The 20,583-nt window shown below is 39.9% G+C and overlaps 2 protein-coding genes across 6 annotated transcripts; one reads left to right on the top strand and one right to left on the bottom strand.

The window, feature by feature from the left end:
- Positions 1-532: 532 nt before the first annotated feature.
- Positions 533-15,942, bottom strand: LIAS (lipoic acid synthetase). Of its 2 annotated transcripts, XM_080794902.1 has the most exons (11): positions 15,761-15,942; positions 14,475-14,647; positions 13,437-13,530; positions 12,185-12,265; positions 9,594-9,750; positions 9,450-9,507; positions 7,839-7,967; positions 5,844-5,989; positions 4,401-4,471; positions 3,515-3,626; positions 533-960 (listed from the first exon to the last, which is right to left on the bottom strand). In XM_080794902.1, the coding sequence occupies exons 1-11, from the start codon at positions 15,803-15,805 to the stop codon at positions 905-907; spliced, it is 1,122 nt and encodes a 373-aa protein (XP_080651028.1). In that variant the 5' UTR covers positions 15,806-15,942; the 3' UTR covers positions 533-904. The 2 variants fall into 2 exon arrangements, with proteins under 2 accessions (XP_080651028.1, XP_080651029.1); XM_080794903.1 differs by lacking the exons at positions 9,450-9,507; positions 9,594-9,750; positions 13,437-13,530 and having other exon boundaries at positions 15,761-15,900.
- Positions 15,828-20,528, top strand: RPL9 (ribosomal protein L9). 4 transcript variants are annotated; one of them, XM_080794917.1, is made up of 8 exons: positions 15,828-16,054; positions 16,505-16,551; positions 16,638-16,753; positions 17,338-17,433; positions 18,624-18,756; positions 19,772-19,852; positions 20,073-20,187; positions 20,436-20,528. In XM_080794917.1, the coding sequence occupies exons 2-7, from the start codon at positions 16,506-16,508 to the stop codon at positions 20,177-20,179; spliced, it is 579 nt and encodes a 192-aa protein (XP_080651043.1). In that variant the 5' UTR covers positions 15,828-16,054; position 16,505; the 3' UTR covers positions 20,180-20,187; positions 20,436-20,528. The 4 variants fall into 4 exon arrangements, with proteins under 4 accessions (XP_080651043.1, XP_080651044.1, XP_080651046.1 ...); XM_080794918.1 differs by having other exon boundaries at positions 16,030-16,075; XM_080794920.1 differs by having other exon boundaries at positions 16,043-16,168.
- The last annotated feature ends 55 nt before the right edge of the window (positions 20,529-20,583 follow it).

Genomic DNA, 20,583 nt, shown 5'->3' with positions numbered 1-20,583 from the left:
CCTTCAGGTCTTTACCATCGTATGCAACCACCTCACCAGAGTGGGGTGAAAAACAGAAGGAATCAATGGGATAGTGCACGCGCATGTAGCAAACTACTGGAAGATGAGGGTTAATACCCTTTTTCTCAGGTTATATTTCTCTGTCTTCGATACCATCATGATCTTGGTTTCCCAAAGGTCCTAACCAAGTAACTAATGAGAAACTATTGTGCAGGTCTGAAGCAGTCATCCCAATGTAAAGAAACGACATGCAAACTCTAAAGTCTTTCTAAATTATCCCAGCGCTGCTGCGGTGTTCGGTAAAGGACATACACCAACTGTAAGCAGCCTCGATCTGTGCAGTTTCATTCAGTGTGTCATTTTTCACAAGTGAAATGTGACGATGATATAAAGGTAACAGGCTTGGAAGCTTCTCTGGAAGTTTTTCATGTATTTTTTTAATTATACTGTTAACAGTAAAACTCTTAAAAAGATATTTTATGATTACATCACAGCAAGCAATTGTTAATAGAACAAAGAAGACAGGCTAAAAGACAAGTAAATTATTTAATTAAATATGCACAGCTATCGACGTGTTTTTTCTTTTTTTTTTCCTTTTTAAAGATTTTATTTATTTGACACGGAGAGACACAGTGAGAGAGAGAACACAAGCAGGGGCAGTGGGAGAGGGAGAAGCAGGCTCCCCACTGAGCTGGGAGCCCAATGTGGGGCTCGATCCCAGGACCCTGGGATCATGACCTGAGCTGAAGGCAGACGCTTAATGACTGAGCCACCCAGGCACCCCTCAACGTGTTTCTTAAAACAATGAGACTGAGGTATGTCCACTGAAGTCAGGCATTCTGGTACCACTTCTCTTACCAACTGGAATCAGATATTACTAATTCCTGTGATCCTGAAGGTCTTGTTATACTTGAGAGGACTTTTTTCTTTTAGCCACGAGATTTTTAAGGAAAAATTCACCTATTTAGGAAAAATGAAAACACAGTAATATCAATTTAATGTAAATTTCAGAATTATACTTCCGTGTTTCCCTTCTTTTTAACCAATTTTTTAAAAAAATGTTAAGCTCTCTAGCCCAACATGGGGCTTGAACTTGTGACCCTGAGATCAAGAGGCGCACACTCCACCCACTGAGCCAGCCAGGCACCCCATTAGCTTTATCTTTTTTTTAAGATTTTATTTATTTATTTTACAAAGAGAGATACAGCGAGAGAGGGAACACAAGCAGGGGGAGTGGCAGAGGGATAAGCAGCCTTCCCGCCGAGCAGGAAGCCCGATGCGGGGCTCGATCCCGGACCCCGGGATCATGACCCGAGCAGAAGGCAGATGCCCAATGACTGAGGCACCCAGGAGCCCTGCTTTATCTCTCTCTCTCTCTTTTTTTTTTAAAGTAAACTCTACCGCCATTGCTTACAAAATTTTTTTTTTATCACTACAGTCTCTGTTATTCTTTCTAGTACCTCAATATTGTAAAGGTGACCCTATTATGTCTGTGGGTCTCCTTCTGAACATTTATTCCACTCTGTGTGCACTATCTATTCCTCATCTCTGACAAAGCATTGCTGTTGGCACGATTCATTTCAGAGAGCAATTCTGCTACATTATTAGCCTGGATCTGCTGTTTATAAAACAGACCTCATTGCAGTTGAGCCGACTCATCTGGTGGAATCCCGTTAGCTTATCCCCCTCTAGGGAGGCAAGAGCTCTTCATTTACAATGGGCCTGCTCCCCACCCCCTCGGTTGTGCCTGTGCATTAAGACGGCTGCTTAGAGGGGGCACATTCCGTTCTCAGGTCATTAGGGTTCCATTTAGTGTCTCACTGTTCCAGCACGGCTCAGTGCTTATTGGCAGAGCCCAGCACCGCAGGCCTGGTTTTATGAGGAGTCTGATGAACTTTGCTTTGTCATCTTAATATCCAAGTATAACTGCAATGAGCGTATCTGTACCCAATCGCCAAGAATCCCAAGGTTCACAACCCAGCCAAGTAATGGAGAGTTAGCCACACTCCTCCAGAACTTATCTAAATCTGGCAGGAGTAGAACCAACATTATCAGACCCTAGCCCATCAGCTGAGTCTAATGCTCTACATAGTAGAATTCGATCTTTTACTGGTAACTTTAAAAAGTTCATAATTTACTTTCTTATAAATGTTAAAAAATTTCCTTGGGGAAAAAAAAAAAAAAACCCTTTCAATGATTTTACTTTACTCTAATCACTCCGGAAGCTGATGTTAGTTCTATCCTTTACAAAGGTTTTCAGCTTGCTGGCAGAATTCTTCTTGCTTGAAGAATAAATCACTTTATTGGCTTCCAAAGTCCCCACATCCTGTGAGTCAGTGTTGATTCAAAGTCTTGGGTTTTATAACTAGGATAAGCTGTGGTTAGTTCATTGAAATGTCTTGAATTTCTTTACAGGAACACACTGAATATCACTCATACATGAACATTAGTTTTTATCAAAAGAATGTGTGCCTAATTTAAATATATCTGTGATTGTTTTTAAAGATTTTATTTATTTATTTGACAGACAGAGATCACAAGTAGTCAGAGAGGCAGGCAGAGAGAGAGAGGAGGAAGCAGGCTCCCCGCTGAGCAGAGAGCCAGATGCGGGGCTTGATCCCAGAACCCTGAGATCATGACCTGAGCCGAAAGCAGAGGCCTTAACCCACTGAGCCACCCAGGCGCCCCTATATCTGTGATTTAAGCCCAATATGTAACACAATCATCCAAAAAATCATTTACGGTAATCATGTAGTTTAGATCTACCCCCAAAAATAACTGTTATTCTTCAAGAAATTATAATTGTGAAGTCCAAATGACAGGGAAAACATTTTAAACATTTTTTGGATTAAATTCGGGCTTCAGATATGTTCTCATAGACTTTTTGATGGCCATGATCACATGACTTTTTAACCCTTGGAAAAGGCTTTTCTTTTCGTAAGTCAGCTCAAGCTCCTAATCAAAATAAGAGCTGAAATTACGAAGTGAAGAACTGCGGTGTGGCTAGTAAAAAGAGTCAAAATTTCTATGTGGAAAAGAATCTTAAAATTTTTTTCTATTGCCTCTGGGAGAAAACCATAAAGATATTAATGGGTATGCAGCAATGCCGTCAAACCAATACTTTCCAGGATTTAAACTGATCTGAAATTAGGAGTTTATTTAGAGATGCAGCTGATATGGCTGTCAAATGAATATGCATTTTTCAGAAAACCGTGTTATATACTTCACTGGTATTTGTCATTTCTGAATAACCTACTATTGGAAGCCACACAAAGAATAAGCTGATTACTCCTGTTTTCAACACAGTGGCTGAGCTAGAAAGGGGGAGGGGACTCTTTATTTAAGGAAAAAAACAGGTTTAAGAGAAATTTTTCCTTAACATGTCCTCTATGGATCAAAGTTCCTAAGGATGTTCCAAAAAACAATTTTTCCTTCAAAAGGCAAGCACAGCTATTATAATTTTAACGTGGAAACTTATGGTCTGAATAAAACCATCCCCCGCAGTGTAACTTACCTGCTTTATATGAAGAACGCACCAGAGGGCCACTAGCAGTATAATGAAATCCAAGTTCATTTCCTACTTTTTCCCAGTATTTGAACTTTTCAGGAGTAATGTACTCTTCAACCTACATTTAGAGAAATTCATTCAGATAGATTTAAGAATTTCCCTAAAGCATTGTGATTCTGTAGAAAATCTACGCTCATGCATTCAGGATGGTTTTCACTTCGTAATTTATCCACTTGCCCAGAGGCTTTCGCCTCTCCTTCCTCACAGATGACCTGCCTACTGGTTACTAGGCCTCTCTATCAGCACTTGATTACAGAGGGAAAACATCAATTTTGTAGTACATTAGCTATTTCGAAAGTTGAAAAAGATGAGATCACCTACAGAGATTATATATCTGTATTCCCCCTTGGTGGACTAACAGGTATAATCAAGAATTAATCACACCTATCGGGTTCTTGAGGACCAGACTTCCTTGTCTTGTCTAGTCTCTTGTGCTCAGCCCTGGGTGTGGCACACGATCACTACTCGACAAAAGTTTCTTGAGTGAATGAATGTTCAATACAGAAACAAGAAGACAGGCTCTTCATTTTTACTTCACCTCTGGCTCTCACATAACTCTAAAACGAATCATGAGATGTCCATGTGTGAATGAACGCAATTTCCCAACTATTTAATTCTTTTTCTGTACATTCACTTAAGTCGCACAATTTTCAGGGCAGCAAAAATGTGCCAGTATTATCTGCTGGCTTTATGCCGACAAATGGGAACTGGGACTTGGAAATATACATAGAACATTACACTAGAAAGTCAGCAGCTTCTCAGTTGTACCTATGGATGACAAAGATTTAATTCAAATTACCAGCGAACATTCGGCAACTCAAGATGGCAATACCTTAAGGTGGCGTTTTGTTGGCTGCATATATTGTCCTAAGGTCAAACAGTCCACATCAGCTTCACGAAGTGCTAAAGAAAAAAGGCACACATTACATTAGCAGATTTTTAAAAAGATTTTTTGGTTTAAAAAAAAATATTTTATTTTTAAGTAATCTCTACACCCAAAAGGGGGTATGAACTTACAATCCTGAGGTCAAGAGTTGTATGCTCCATAGATTGGACCAGCCAGGCACCCCAAGATTTTTTTTAAGTAACCTCTACACCCAAAGTGGGATTCAAACTCTGAACCCTGAGATCCAGGGTCATATGTTGGGGAGTAAGACTGTATCTATCCATTCAAAAGAGCCAGGGAATATGGAAAGGAGTGAAAACATAGGAATGAGTAAGATACTCATGAGGGGCTGACAGAAAGAAGGACAAGGTACTCTAATACTATGCAGTAGATGCTCAAATATGGGTGAAGGGGTTTCGATCAAGCGTCTGTTAGGCAGAAAAGAAGGGAATAGTATATGAAAGGCCTGAGATCACCTGTATTATAGACCAGACCTGCTGTACGCAGTTTTACTAACTGTGTAAGATATGCTCTGGGGGATGTGATTTGACCTCTCACATATCGGAATCTTTCTAGTAAAACTGTAGTTTTACTCTAGTAAAGAGGAACTTTTCATTACTATTCACACTTGTTACTCTTAGAACCAATAAGTAACTTGCAAGCAGGCAAAGGATCCTCATGTAAGTAACAGGCTGTTTTGTTGGTTTTTTTTTTTTTTGCAATTTATAAAGCCCAAGAATCACAAAGCATATGGGCTTATGAGACTAAGATTCAGCAAAGTCCAAAGCACATCACGTTATGTGACAATGTTACCAGTCAGCTCTTCCTCAAAGGCCTGGCTTCATCTTACTCATCTTGTCACTGCCTGTGAAAGCTCCTGGTACCTGGCTGGCTCTTAAAACTAGGCAATGACTACATAAGAAATGTGGATAAAATCTAATTTTCACTTGATTAAAGGGTGCAGAATAAAATGGGGTACAAGTTTTATGTCCTGAGATTTCTGCATATTATTCCATAATGTTCTAAGAAAATATACTTCCGGATGCCTGGGTGGCTCAGTTGGTTAAGCATCTGCCTTCGGCTCAGGTCATGATCTCTGGGTCCTGGGATCCCCACACTGGGCTCTCTGCTCAGCGGCGAATCTGCTTCTCCCTTTTACCCTCCCTCTGGGCTCTCCCTCTCCCTCAAGTAAATACATAAAATCTTAAAAAGAAAAGAAAACATACTTCCTTTCCTTTTCATGCTGCTGTTACAATCATATCCTGTACTTTGTTCTTACTGGCACTTTAGTTGACACTATGGAGGAAATGTAACACGGCCTTCAAAATGGGGTTCCTGCTATTACTCAAATCAAACGAAAAAAAATTTTTGTTTTTCAATTTTTTTTACCTTTCAGTGTTGCATATATTTGCTCATCATTTTCGCCTAAACCCAACATGATAGATGTTTTAGAAATCACATTGGGCCGAACCTCCTTGGCATGTTTCAGTACGCGCAGAGACTGGTTGAAATTGGCCCGGGGATCACGAACTTTCCTTGAAAACAGCAGAGCTGTTGTCAGCAAGAATAACCACAAGCTCAACTAAGTACATAGTTATGCAAGCCATCTCAAAGACCAGGAAAGGACATTCTGGACATTACACCATGTGGTTCAATACCAGCATTTGTGAACAAATATCTAGCTGTTACTTTTGTAAAGAAAATCAGGCTTCACTGGGCCCCAAGTTCTGTCTACTTTTAAGGCCTTTCAAGCCTGAGGCAGAGAAAACTAGAACGGAAGTAATTCAGTTTATGAATTACTCATTGAGAAACTCAAATTCGCAGCGGAAAGTGAGTGATTGTAAGGGATAGTCAAGAAAGAAGAGAAAAAGAGTAGAAGGAAGAAAATCTTAATACTGGACAAAGGAAAAACTGTTTAACATGAATGCACATTTCAGAGGTCTGCAACTTTTATGTTCAGTTCTTTTCTAAAGACCAAGCTGCCCTCTGCTGGTGAGTATATGACACTGATACCTCTTAGGTAAAAATGCATGATTCTGGAATTTTCACTGGAAAGGATAATGTTTCTTAAGTGAAACCAAGGAAATTGGCACCCACTGGTGGTAGTATCATGAGAAATGACAGGGCTGGACAAGGCTGTGTGTTAGACTTCAAAAGCCGCCAAGCCACCATCTTTTAAATGGTGAGAAGGCTGAAAGGACAGAGTTGCTGATTAGTTGATGTTAATCCAGTATTTGTTTGATCCTAATGCACCTTTAATTTGTGTAACTGACTTGCTGTTATTTTTAATCAGAGACCAGTTCACAGGAAGAAAGGAAACCAATTTGTGAATTTAAAAATAACCACAAAACCGACAACACCGAACACAATTACTCTAGAAAGTATTTCTCCATTGACTTTGTCATGTTCCCTAATGTTTATGATTTAGTGGAAATGCGGATTATCGTTTACCATACTTTTTCAAGTTCTATAATACAGATAATGTGTAGCAGCTACTAAGCTCACTGCCAAATATACTTTACTAAAATTAAATAAACATTAATTTTGTCTGAAGGTTAATTTTTTTGAAATATGAATATGGTCATTAATGTGGCATAACAATCTGTAAATTTTCCTAACTATTGACATTATTAGAAAGACCAGTACCTACTTTTAAGGAGACTGAAAATACATCTGAATGAGAACAGTGTTCCTTTTGTATCACTTATTGCGTAATTTAGTGCCAAATGTGTTTTTTAAGTCTTCTCTTTTTAGAATTACAATCAGAATAGTTGCTCTTGTATTATTTTTTCTTATTTTTGAAAACTATTCTTTGAAAAAAGGAACTCATTGGCACTTGCAATATGATACTATTTAAAAAAGGAAAAGACGCAGGGACGCCTGGGTGGCTCAGTGGGTTAAGCCTCTGCCTTCGGCTCAGGTCATGATCTCAGGGTCCTGGGATCAAGCCCCACATCGGGCTCTCTGCTCAGTGGGGAGCCTGATTCCCCCTCTCTCTGTCTGCCTCTCTGCCTACTTGTGATCTCTCTCTCCGTCAAATAAATAAATAAAATCTAAAAAAAAAAAAAAGGAAAAGACGCTCACGATGTGTGTCTGCACCAAAACATATACACATGCGTATAAACACACACACTTAGGTTACAGTAATTGATATTACTGGGCGGAAATATTACGCTTGATGCTTATGCTCTTTTTGTTGGCTATTTTCTGATTTTCAGAAAATTTTCTGATTTTCCTATAATATATATATATTGCTTTTGTTAAGAAAAAAAGAGAGCTCATTTTGTAAAAGTCAAATAGAAAGTCCTCCCCTGAAAAAAGTGAGAAAATAGAGCAGATTCTGGCCCTCCAAACTGGCCAGTATTGCTCTGTACATGAAATCACCTCTGTAATTCTGGAACTGTTTCTATATTATGTGCATACACATCCAATCCTGACAGAACGACTTTTTCTATTGCTTTTAGATCTCCTCGGAAATCAGGGGTGAGACATTCCACAAGAATTTTTGGATTCCTATGGGGGAAAAAAAATAAAAGCATCAAACTGAGGCAAAGAATTGACATGGCTATTGCTCAAAACAGAAATTACCAGTAATCATTTGGTAACAGTTTCAACACAGTAATCTTTAGAATCCTGCCAAGGAAAGCATGAACATCCAGACATTCATATATAAACCGTTAAATGAAAAAAAAAATCCTGAATATCAAATATTATGTACACAGCGGTTAAAACAGATCTGCTTGCAAATAGTGATCAGAATAAATTTTGAGATTAATAGACTTATACTTTATTAAGCAGGTATTAAGATAATAATGTTGCTCAAAACAATTAAAATGTAAACATTAAAACATGAAATATAAAATATCTTTTTATTCTTTGGAAAGTAAATTGGGACATTTCTTATGTGAATGCAAATAGTATTCGATTGCTTTAATTCTGGTTTCTTTAAAAACGCATCATATAGTGTCATCCTCTTTTCCTCAGGCAAATATTTCACAAGTGCTGTGGGTTTTAAAAACGGTTTTCTGAGCTGCTAAGTCATGAGTTTGCTTAAATGAAATACAAGTTAAACATTAATCTTCTTATTTATATTCTGGCTATATCTATGCATTCAAGCATTAAAATGTGAACTAGGTCATAGTGCTATTCCCTTTGACAGCAGTAGAAATGACTAGGACAGCTGATAAATTTTTTCACAAACCCAACGGCAAAGTTTCTGGAGCTGTTTCCTGAGAAAAGAGATGTAGAAAGGACCACATGCATACCCTTTCATAGATAAGAGATGTTGAAAGAACACAGTTATAACTCACTGTTTTTTCACTTGTAAAGCTGAGACTCATCAGTAGCTTGTGATATCAGGTTAGTGGGTTGTAAACAGAACTTTTTAAAGTAAACTATTAAAAAAACAGAAAACACTGGGGAATCATTAAAAAACATTTACTAAGTGCCAGGTGCTCAACTAGCACTAAGCTGTAGGAAGCAAGCGTAACTCCTTCTTTAGTGCTTTTTAAATAGATGGGATTAAATATTAATAAAATGTGGATCATGGGTAAATTTCCCAGGGCATATGAATATGGATAAAATCTATATCAAGTATTGTATACTTTAACAATGTGGGAGCTTATCTCATTCTATATACTTCTAGATGATGATTTATTCACTATTGGTGCTAGGAAGTCTGCAGATTTATACATCTTTTAAAAATTCCTCCAGGTTAAAACTGCCACTCAAATATGACGGACAGGTTCTATGGCCTAAAGGTCCGTAAGTCTGTGCTGCTGAATCCCTAAAATTTTATGCAAATATCTATTTGTATGTTTGGACAGACTCTGGAGAAAAGACCATATAATTTCCAGGAGGTGATCAGAAGGGTTTATAATCCCCTAAAAGGTTAATGACCTCCACCTTAAGGTAAACACCTTAAAGAAACTGAATTCAGATGGGCTAAAGAAAAGTCCTCAAATTACACCAACAAATGCAAAAAAAACCAAGTACCTTTCCTTCAAGTATGCTACGGTCTTCGCAAAATGCTCAGCTCCTCCGTCAGGCAAATCTAGAAACAAAAGAGTCCACTGCTCAAGATGATGTCACAAGTTATTAAGGGCCAATTTCTGGAAGAGGCAATGATGACCCACTAACCATCTCGATCCACAGACGTCAAGACAACATAATCCAGACCCCACTCTGCAATTGCCTTTGCAGTGTTGTAGGGCTCTCTGGCATCCAGTGGAGGCGGATTTCTTGCAGTTTTAACAGAACAAAATCTGCAACCTCTTGTACATGTGTCACCCATCAGCTAGAACAGAGATGTTATAATTTAAAACACACAGATGGATGACCCAAAAGAACATATGCTGAGAGAATAAAGCGAGTTACAAAAAAACGCATATAGTTTGATTCCACTTATACGAAATTTGAAACATTCAAATTAAGGAATTTGTTGAGGAATACAAATATATATAATAAAACTGGAAAGAAAAGGAAATGAGAAGCTCAGAATTAAAAACTGTTAAAAGGAGGGGCACCTGGGTGGCTCAGCTCGTTAAGCATCTCAGCTCAGGTATAGATCTCAGGGTCAAGAGTTCAAGCCCCATGTTGGGCTCCATGCTGGGTGTGGAGTCTACTGAAAAAACAACTGTTAAAGGGGAAAAAAAGGTGATGGGATCAGGAAAGGTTGTACAGGGGGCTTCAAAGATAATATTAATGTCCCACTCTTAAACTGGAGATATCAGGCTGTCTATTACACTGTTACTCTTTAAAACCTCATATAGTGGGACGCCTGGGTGGCTTAGTGGGTAAAGCCTCTGTCTTGGGCTCAGGTCATGATCTCAGGGTCCCGGGATCGAGCCCTGTATTGGGCTCTCTGCTCAGCAGGGAGCCTGCTTCCCCCCCCACCTCTCTGTCAAATAAATAAATAAATAATCTTTTTTAAAAAAAGTAATAAAACCTCATATAGTGTATAAAGATTCTTTTGTATCTATTTAATATTAATAAAAATGATTTTTTATTTTTATTTTTTTATTTTTTTAAAGATTTTATTTATTTGACAGAGAGATCACAAGTAGGCAGAGAGACGGACAGAGAGAGAGGGGGAAAGCAGGCTCCCTGCCAAGCAGAGAGCCCGATGCGGGGCTCGATCCCAGGACCCTGAGATCATGACCCAACACATCAACATGTAGGTCTCTGTAAGAGTTAAACAGAAGGCACAGCTCCTTCTTGTTAAATACATGGAACAAAAAACACATACAATCTGCTTCCTCTGGGTTATTATTCAGGACACTGCTTCTGCTGCTACAGGTCACAACCATGTTCTGCCTCCGGCTAAGCACAGCCATTGCAGATCTTCTGGGGCCACTGGAGTTTCAAAGCTGAGAATGAATGGCTGAGATTTGGAGCTGAGATTTGAAAGCTCCTCTTCATGTTTAACCCCTCCCCTTGGGGGGGTGGGGGGTGGGACTCATAGCTGTGGTTCCACTATCCCATAGGGATTTATCAAAACAATGAACTCTTGGGGCGCCTGGGTGGCTCAGTGGGTTAAGCCGCTGCCTTCGGCTCAGGTCATGATCTCAGGGTCCTGGGATCGAGCCCCGCATCGGGCTCTCTGCTCAGCGGGGAGCCTGCTTCCCTCTCTCTGTCTGCCTCTCTGCCTATTTGTGATCTCTGTCAAATAAATAAAATCTTAAAAAAAATTATTAAAAAAAAAAAAACAATGAACTCTTCCTAAAAACCAGTCATGAGTCAGTGGGGAAGGGCCAGGCAAGGGATGAAACCAGAGATTTCCATCATGGAGTGTTCAAAATCACTCCTTCCTTCAAGAACTCGGATTTTGTAACTTGAATAAGCTCCACGGTCAGCTCTGTTTCATAAGAATCCTTGGTTCCTCAGGTGGATAGCCTCCTGCTCCTCCTGTACAACTCAGACTTTCCCAGACAAGTATGAACTTTCAGCTGCACCCAATTTAGATTTAACCCCAGTATCTCAGTCTCCAAACCCCTCTGGATAAATATGATAGAGTACACAGTTAGTACCAATTCTGACTCCACCATATTAAGATTATATATCTCACTCTTTGTCATTTAACTTGCAGGGCCCGCCTCCTGGGGGAGGAGCTTATGTCTCTACCTCCCCTGCTGTTCAGGTTGTGATGTGATTTACTTTGGCCAACAGAATGACAGCAGCCACCGCCAAGCGGATGCCTCAAATGTGCCTGGATGGTTGGCTTGCCCTCTGGCGCTCTTTCCATTCTTCATGATGAAGAATTTGGCATAGAGACCTGCTGATCTAAGGAAAATAAAGCTCTGTGGAGCAGACCTGAACCCTGAGACCTCAACCTACTTCCTGCCGTCCAGTTTTAGCCCAGTAGAGATCAGCTGTACCCCAGGCAACTGAAGGGTAATGAGAGAGAAAAATAAATGCTTATTACTGTTTAGGGGGGAAAAAGTTAAGCAATCATGAATAACATTTCCAAAAATTAATAGAGGAGATATCTCAAGGCAGCACGTGATTAACTGTCAGATATATGGAAAAATCAATAACAGATTTATTCAGAGAAGGATGAGAGCACATCAGCCTAGATTATTCTATCAGATTTTTTTTCTTCTTATTTCTCATAAATTCATATGTAACAAAAAATCTGGTCAGAGACCCAGAATGCACATTTTGAGGAGAAAGACATAAAATATTCCTTTCGGTTTCTAGACTAAAACTTTCGAGTCTGAGGTTGTTCTTACCATGATTGTGGCTGTGGCGGTGGCATATTCTCCACCTCCCCAACACTCTCCAATGTTGGGACATCGAGCTTCCTCACACACCTGGGAATAATAAGGAATGGAATACAATCAAGTTGGAAATAGTAACCAACTAAGCAAATTAGTGATCAGGCATTTTAAACTGTCCATTCTTTACAATGTATTTATGAAGAAATTCACTATTCAAAAATGTTGTTAAACTGCCAAACTGCATATATATTAGGATCCCATTTTTAAATCAGAAACAACATGAATTTATATATTTTACATGTGCAAAGATCTGGATGGAAATATGCTAAAAAATGAAAAGTGGTGTAGTTAACATTTGGGATGGCATACATGATGCTTCACATTTAACATTATATTCTTTCCAGTAAGTGTGTATTTAATTTGTAATATAAAATATACACAAAAACCCCTCATTCCCTAAATTGCAGGGGAAAAATATTTTTTGTATTATTAAATCTGAAATTAAGAAATACAATTAACTTTTGTTTCTTTTGCAAGGAAATTGATTTTTTTAAAAACATTTTTTTAAAGATTTTATTTATTTGTCAGAGAGAGAGGGACAGAGAGAGAGCATGCTCAGAAGCAGGGGGAGCAGCAGGCAGAGGGATAAGCAGGCTCCCTACTGAGCAAGGAGCCCGATGCCAATGCTGGACTCCATCCCAGGACCCTGGAATCATGACATGGGCTGAAGGCAGACACTTAACCAACTGAGCCACCCAGGTGTCCTTAAAAATTTTTTTAAATTTTATTTTTAAGTAATCTCTACACCCAACATGGGGTTTGAACTCACAACCTCAAGATCAAGAGTTGCATGCTCTACTGACTGAGAGAGCCAGGTGCCCTGGGGGAAAATAATTTTTAAATATATTTCCATTCCTGATAATAATGCATCCCTACATATCTTTATTCACTTTCCTTGCTGTTTTTTTTTTTTTTTAAATTTATTTATTTGTTAGAGAGAGAGCGAGCGAGCACAGGCAGACAGAATGGTAGGCAGAGGCAGAGGGAGAAGCAGGCTCCCCACCAAGCAAGGAGCCCGATGTGGGACTCGATCCCAGGACGCTGGGATCATGACCTGAGCCGAAGGCAGCCGCTTAACCAACTGAGCCACCCAGGCGTCCCTCCTTGCTGTTTTTGATATGTGCTTTATTAAAGTTTAAGTTACACATATGCAGAAACACTATGACTTTTAGTTAAGAGGGACATTTAACACTCTGAAACTTACAGTATGGAGATTCAAATTCCGCAATGTATTTTTCAGTTTATTGTAATTTTTCCCCATGGGAATCTCTGTCTTTAGCCACGGAGGTAGTCTTAACCTGAGGAAAGCCAAACATAACTATCCATTAACAAATATGTTTCCAAATAATCACACAGCTTTGAAGTTACTTTGCTCTATAACAATTCTTAGTGCAGAGTTGGGTTTTTTTTTTTTTTTTTTTTGCCCCATAATCCTGGGCTAACTCTTATAATTTCTGCCACAAGAGTAAGAACAGAGAATCACACTTAGACTTGTTCAAACCACTTCAGAAAACACTCATAATTGTGCCTAACAGAGCAATATGCTCATGTCTACCTTTTGCAAAGTCACAGAGTAACACCATCCTAATGAAAGAATAAAGAAGTTTCTGAACATCTTATTCCCCAGTGAATAATATTGACAAAAAGTTCTGTATTTGGTCAGAGAAAGGAGAGATCCCCCAAGTGTACTTTCTGCTCTGCATTCCAGATTTATGATGGTTATTACTGAAAAAAATCTAAAATTTGGAGAGAAGAATACGTTTCCTCAGGTTCCCCTTGACTTATATCCACTTGTGGAGTAGAAGTTGTTGGGTAAGGTCTCTCCCAAAACAATCTGCCCTCTGTGTGAAATTCCCTCATCACCGTTCTTTTGAATTAAGGCAAGGTATCCATAGGACATATGTACATAGAAGCAACAAGTTAGATCATCAATACGCAGGAACAATGAAAATTTCATCAAGATCAAATCGACTAGTAGCAAGGTGATAATGTTTGCTCTATGCAGAAATTTTATGCTGAATGCACAATGGGATGGCTAAGTCCTAGGAAGATTGAAGAACAACTATCAAAAGGCACAGAGAAGAGGATTCCAACAATTTCAGTTATTTACCTGTTCTATGCCTGTGGCACTTCTAATGATTTTTAGCTAACTATGCCAAGTCTGATTTAAATTATAATCTACGGCTTGGTTATATGCGAAAATAATGCACAATGAAGGAATTTATCTCAAAATTTCAATTACCTTTCTCCCTTCTGGCGTTTTAAGTTTCCTTTATACTCATCCCACTTGCTCTTGTCCGCAAGATCACCAGATAAAAAATCTTGAAGGTCTGGTCCATTTTGTAATAATTCCTTTTTTTTATCTGGCAAGGAACTTACTGCTCTGACTGGACTGCATAAATATCTTCCAAATATCTAAAGAGAGTTCATTAGGACATGTTTTTAGTGAAATTTGAAGTAACTTAGTTTGAACCTACTTTAATACCTAAAAGAGAGGGTAAAACCAGAGAAATGATACAGAAATTATGTCGAACAATTTAAAAGCTTTGTGTAGGAGCTCAGAATCTAGGATTAAAGTCTCAAGAACAAAGGAAACCTAAAAGAGAATGGGAACTAACAGTTTACTGCTAGAGATACAATAGATTTGGAAACCTTTGGACCTGGCTAACATGTCACACTTTCATGTAACCCACTTAACTACTAAAAGCCTGTCTTTCGTAAAGTTTAAACTGCAATAACTGGAGATGCCACAGCTCTGAATTTTCCACTCTTGAGTAGAGTCAAGGACGTATAAAAGGAAATTTGCATTAAGTCTCTCCTATCTGGGCTTTGGATAGGCATAGTGTTAAAATGTAGAGGTAACGCTCAGTTGGTTTCAGAGAACTGGAAGGAGGGAAATCAAACCTAATGTTTTAATTTTCTAGATTACATTCTATGTTTGAACACGGTGGTCACTCAATTTCCATTTGTTGACCATAAGAAAACAATGGCTTCTAGATCTGAATACGAACGTGTAAAAGATAGCCCAAACACTAAAATTCACGAGTCAGTACATGCAACGCAAGAGAACCTTCAACAATTAAAAAAGAATGCCTGTTGGGGTGCTGCGGCATTGCTACTGCATTGGATCACTCCGCCGCTGAAGGCAGAACACAGGTTTTTGTTCTCACTGCCCAGACCGGTGTCTAGTACAAAGTAAGACCCGAACACAAAGCAGGAATTTGGCGTGCTCAACGCAGTGCTCCTATAATGCTCCAACTAATAATACAGGGTTCAGATCACTCTGATACGCTGGGCGGGTGCGGGGGGAGGGGAGCCCTCATCGCCTGCCAGAGAGACCTACAAACCAATACCAGAGACTCTACACGATCGTGTGTCGGGGGAATTAAATGAGATACTACATGAAAATTTTTAGAACAGCGTCTAGCTCAAGTAAACGCTAGTAAGTGCTGGCCTTATTATTGGGCACTCTAAAGAGATGGGAGCCCCTCCACCCCGGGCCCGCACCCTGCTCGCCCCGCCGCTCACCCGGGGCCCCACGGTGCAGGCGGCGCCCCCGCAGCGTAGAGACATCCCTCTCTTTTTTTTTTCCTAGGAGGGTCGAGGGATCACTAATTCCAGGGAAAGACAGATCAACACACCGTCGCTCGGTTTATGACAAGGAACCCAAGCCACCACAGACCCAGCGGGACTTGAGCTGCTCCGCGATTGGCTGCTTTAGCCTGGTAGGGTCGCGCGCTCATGACGTCATACGCAGGGCCCATACGGGTTAGAAGAACGTGATGACGAAGGACGCTCTCTCTTTGCCGCATCTACTGCGAGGTGAGGTTGTTTCGGAACTTTGTGAGTTTTGGGAATCTGAAGCCATCGGCTCGGGGAAAGCCCGGGACGCGGGTCTGACTCTCGGATCCTCTGTGTTGGTTGTTTCCCGGCGCGGTGAGCGCCATATGGATCTGGCGGCCTTGGGATTCGAGAACTGTATTGGGCTTGTGGGCCTACCCCCACCCCTCAGCCTTGTCGGGCTGGCGCCGCCGTAATAAGACTGCTAGGGGTGCGCCGAGCGGGAGTTTGCCCGCTGTGCTCATAGTCCTGCCTAGCGGCCTCCCTTTCCTGGCCAGGACTCGGCGGGGGCCGTTCTCCGGGTGGGTCGTCCTGTGTCCGCTTCGGGGGTTCTGCTTGCCGGTCTCCGCGGGGAGCGGAGCTCCGTGCGGGGTGGTGTGGCCGCAGACAGGCCCCGCGTCGGCCTCGTAACCCCAGGGGTTTGTGTTTCAGGATGAAGACCATTCTCAGCAATCAGACGGTCGACATTCCGGAAAATGGTATGAGACCTGATGTTTGTGCGCCTCTTAGTCTTTACTGCCTGCTTTGTACGTGGTTTCGAGGCCTCACAGATGCTCTCTTTCAGTCGACATCACCCTGAAGGGACGCACAGTGATAGTGAAGGGCCCCAGAGGAACCCTGCGAAGGGACTTCAATCACATCAACGTAGAACTCAGTCTTCTTGGAAAGAAGAAGAAGAGGGTGAGATGCGGCTCGTGTCCTGTTTTGTTTCCTCTTCCGACCCATCCATGGCTGGTGTGGAAGGGAGTGATGTAATAATACCGAATTTGGTGGCTGTAGGCATTACAGAATCGAGGTTCGTTGTTTTAGCTTGAAATCGGGTTTGGAATGGTGTAGCTAGTGTTGGCGGGACTGCTTTAGTGAGGTCGGGAGAGCGAATTCTCATTATAAAGCTCAGTGTTAGTACCGTAGTCGTCGTTAGCATCAGGATCTTAATACTGTCACAAGTGTGTCCTCGTGGTGGTTCCGTAGGAATCTTAGGGACCAGGCAGGTCTTGGAAGCCTGGTATTTTAGTTTTCTAGGAGTGAAACACATTTCACAAGGGGATGCAACGTGAAAAAGGAGTATTTCTGGGTTGGCATTCCCTTGTGAAATGTGTTTCGTACGTCTAGTAGTAAAAAAGATAGTAATGGAGGGCTTTAGATGTGATTGCTTTAATTAGGGCTAATGCTCGAATCCAGAGTAATTCCCTGAATAAGTGGATTTTTCTGTCAAGCATCCTTATTACCGGAAGGAATCATACGAAGTTTTTGTTCTGTTACAGCTCCGAGTTGACAAATGGTGGGGAAATAGAAAAGAACTGGCTACAGTTCGCACCATCTGTAGTCACGTACAGAACATGATCAAGGGCGTTACACTGGTAAGCAGACGGGTCAGACCGCCTCCTTTCGGAAGGGGACATTTCTCAGCTGTCATGCATGCATGCAACATGAGTGTCTACTGTGGAACATAGACTATGCCTGTAGTTTACGGAGGTATTTGGGGAAAGGGGATCTTGGCAGTTTATAATCGGGCATCTGTGGGTCTTTAGGATTAAGTGATAAATGTGACTGAAGACCAGATGGTCTTGATAGTAGGCTAATGGCGGTTTTTTTTTTTTTTTTTTTGCAGGATGTGTGGTGTTTTTGTTTTTGTTTTTATATAGAAACATAGCACATAGGATAGGCTTTGATTTCTTGTTGGCATGCCGCTCTCCACAGGCGCCTCTTGAAGGGACAGAAGAAGCTGGATCTCCTTTCAGCAGTCCCTGTCTACTTTCCTAAAAGTGTATTTGTTGTCACTATTCTCTTTACAACTCCCTCTCCCCCAAGCCTTTAAGATAAAGTTCATTTTGCTGTCTTTGCTGAAATGCTTTTCTTCACATTAAAACTCAGTCCTTTCAGAATGTGCCTCATAATGGCATCCTTCAGCTCCATTATAAGCCAATTGGGTCCTCTTTCCCCTGTTTACTCTTGCTACCAGGCTAAGTTCCTTGAGGGCAGAGGGCCTGTCTGAGTTGTCATCTGGTATACTGGTATACCTTAGTAACTCAGTAAATGTTAGTCTAGTGCCTAAGATGAAGGGCTTTGGGGTTCTCTTTTTTTTTTTTTTTTTTAAAGATTTTATTTATCTATTTGACAGGCAGAGAGGCAGGCAGAGAGCGAGAGGAGGAAGCAGGCTCTCCGCTAAGCAGAGAGCCTGATTCGGGGCTTGATCCCAGGACCCTGAGATCATGACCTGAGCCGAAGGCAGGGGCTTTAACCCACTGAGCCACCCAGGCGCCCCTGGAGTTCTCATTTTTAAAAGCTGACTTTGTTTACTGTGGTCATAGGAGGTAGTAAAATAAATGCTTCCTTAAAGAACTTTAGAGTCCATTGAAGAAAGTCAGAAGCATGTATACAGTTTGGAAGATTTGGTATAGGTGACCACTGTTACAAAATCTTGACAATGAGTGCTATGTGAGGACTGTTTAATTTTTAAATAACAAATAATGTAAGCACCCTACAAAATTTAAAAACTGGATTTGTCTTTCAAATTGTCAGCTTTGCTAATAGTTTGTTTTCTTAATAGGGCTTCCGGTACAAGATGAGGTCTGTGTATGCTCACTTCCCCATCAACGTTGTTATTCAGGAGAATGGTTCTCTTGTTGAAATCCGAAATTTCTTGGGTGAAAAATATATCCGCAGGGTTCGGATGAGGCCAGGTATGTGCATACCTTCAGATATGGTTCTGAAATGTTTACTTGTGAAGACTGGTGTCTGGGGCTGGCTATAAATCCATATTTATTTCAGAATTGTCCATTTTGATTATGCATGTAATAACTCTTGGTGTTAAGGTTTTGTATTGTATTCATATTGACTGTAATTCTTAAAGGCTTATATGTTAGTTTCAGGGGGTGTTAGCTATGTTTAATTCTCTTTGCAAACTGAAATCCTAAAAAAAATTTGAATAGTGGTTAATAGCGTAGACTGCCTAGGTTCAAATCTCACTATCAGCTTTGGGCAAATCATCTACTTTTAGCTCATTTTACTCATCCAAAATTGGGAACATCTCATATCTAGATGAATTAAAATTAAAATATACCTGGAACATTTCTTGCTTGATACATAGTAAACACAGAAGCATTAAAAATATTTTTAATTTAGGCATTAGAAAATTGTATGTGCGTATTTTTAAAAAATTTGTTTTTAAGTAATCTCCACAGAACCCCAAGATCAAGAAACGTATGCTCCACTAAGCTAGCCAGGTGCCCCAACATTAGAAAATTTTAAAGCTCTCTTGATGCTTCTTGATTCCATTGGGATAGGAAGAAGGAATTCTTATTATCATTTAATGAGTTTACAAAAATACTTAGTGGTATTAGCTATGGTCAACAGCATTTAATGGGAACCCTTGCATAAAAAAAACTTGAGAGGTACCAAATCTATACAGTAGGAATAAGACTTGATAACAAAGCTGTGGACAGTTAAATTGAATACTATCTTCTCATACTCCTTGACTGAATCCCTGAAAGTTTAACTACTCTGGAAAAGATTGATTCAAGCAGGAATACAAGATTTTGCCCAGATTAAGTCAGGTCCTATAAAATCAGAATCTCAACAAGTGTCATTTGTTGTGTAAAATTGTAAATGGAATAAGTTGCTACTTTAAATGTTTTTAAATATTGTACAGATTTGATTTTATGTTTACCCTATGTGAATGCTTTCTCCCCTTTTTAGGTGTTGCTTGCTCTGTATCTCAAGCCCAAAAAGATGAGTTAATTCTTGAAGGAAATGACATTGAACTTGTATCAAACTCAGGTTTGTTTACTATGCCTAATTATGCCTACAGAATTTTGTTTAAGTCTTGTAGTTGAATATATGGTATTCTGCTCATTGGGTGAGCTTTTTCATTTGTGAAATAAAGTAAAAAGTACCCCAAAGATAATAGATTTTAAGTATGGCATGTAATAAAATCCTTTTATTTTAAGATGAATTTGGCTGGTAATGTAATTTCCTTATCTTTTTTTACTCTTAATAGCTGCTTTGATTCAGCAAGCCACAACTGTTAAAAACAAGGATATCAGAAAATTTTTGGATGGTATCTATGTTTCTGAAAAAGGAACAGTTCAGCAGGCTGATGAATAAGATCTGAGGTAGGTTCTTGCAGTGTCTGTAAGTTTCCTTACTGATTTTTAGAGGTCTTAATTTACTAAGTCTGAAACTGGAGTTGTAATGGCAGAAAGTGAGTTACATTCTGGAATACAGTAGATGGCAGAATAAGGAAAGTGACATGCATTTTTACTATAAACTAGTAATCTAAACGATGTTTTAGATTATTGAGAGTATAACATTTTGGAGGGTATTGATGGAAATTGATAGATCTTTTTATTCCTTCTTACAGTTGTCCATCTGCAGAAACGCGAGAAGCCGGATGATTTTTCAGACTTATTTGTGATATTTTAAAGATGCAATAAAAGCTATACTGATTTGTGGCTTTTTCTTTTCCTTTTTTTTTTTTTTAAAGATTTTAATTATTTGAGGGACACAGT

This window comes from Martes martes (genome assembly GCF_963455335.1).
Source record: "Martes martes genome assembly, chromosome: 2".
In the NCBI taxonomy this organism is placed as follows: Eukaryota; Metazoa; Chordata; class Mammalia; order Carnivora; family Mustelidae; genus Martes; species Martes martes.
Note: the sequence above shows the minus strand (reverse complement) of the source record. Positions and strands in the feature narration are given on the sequence as shown.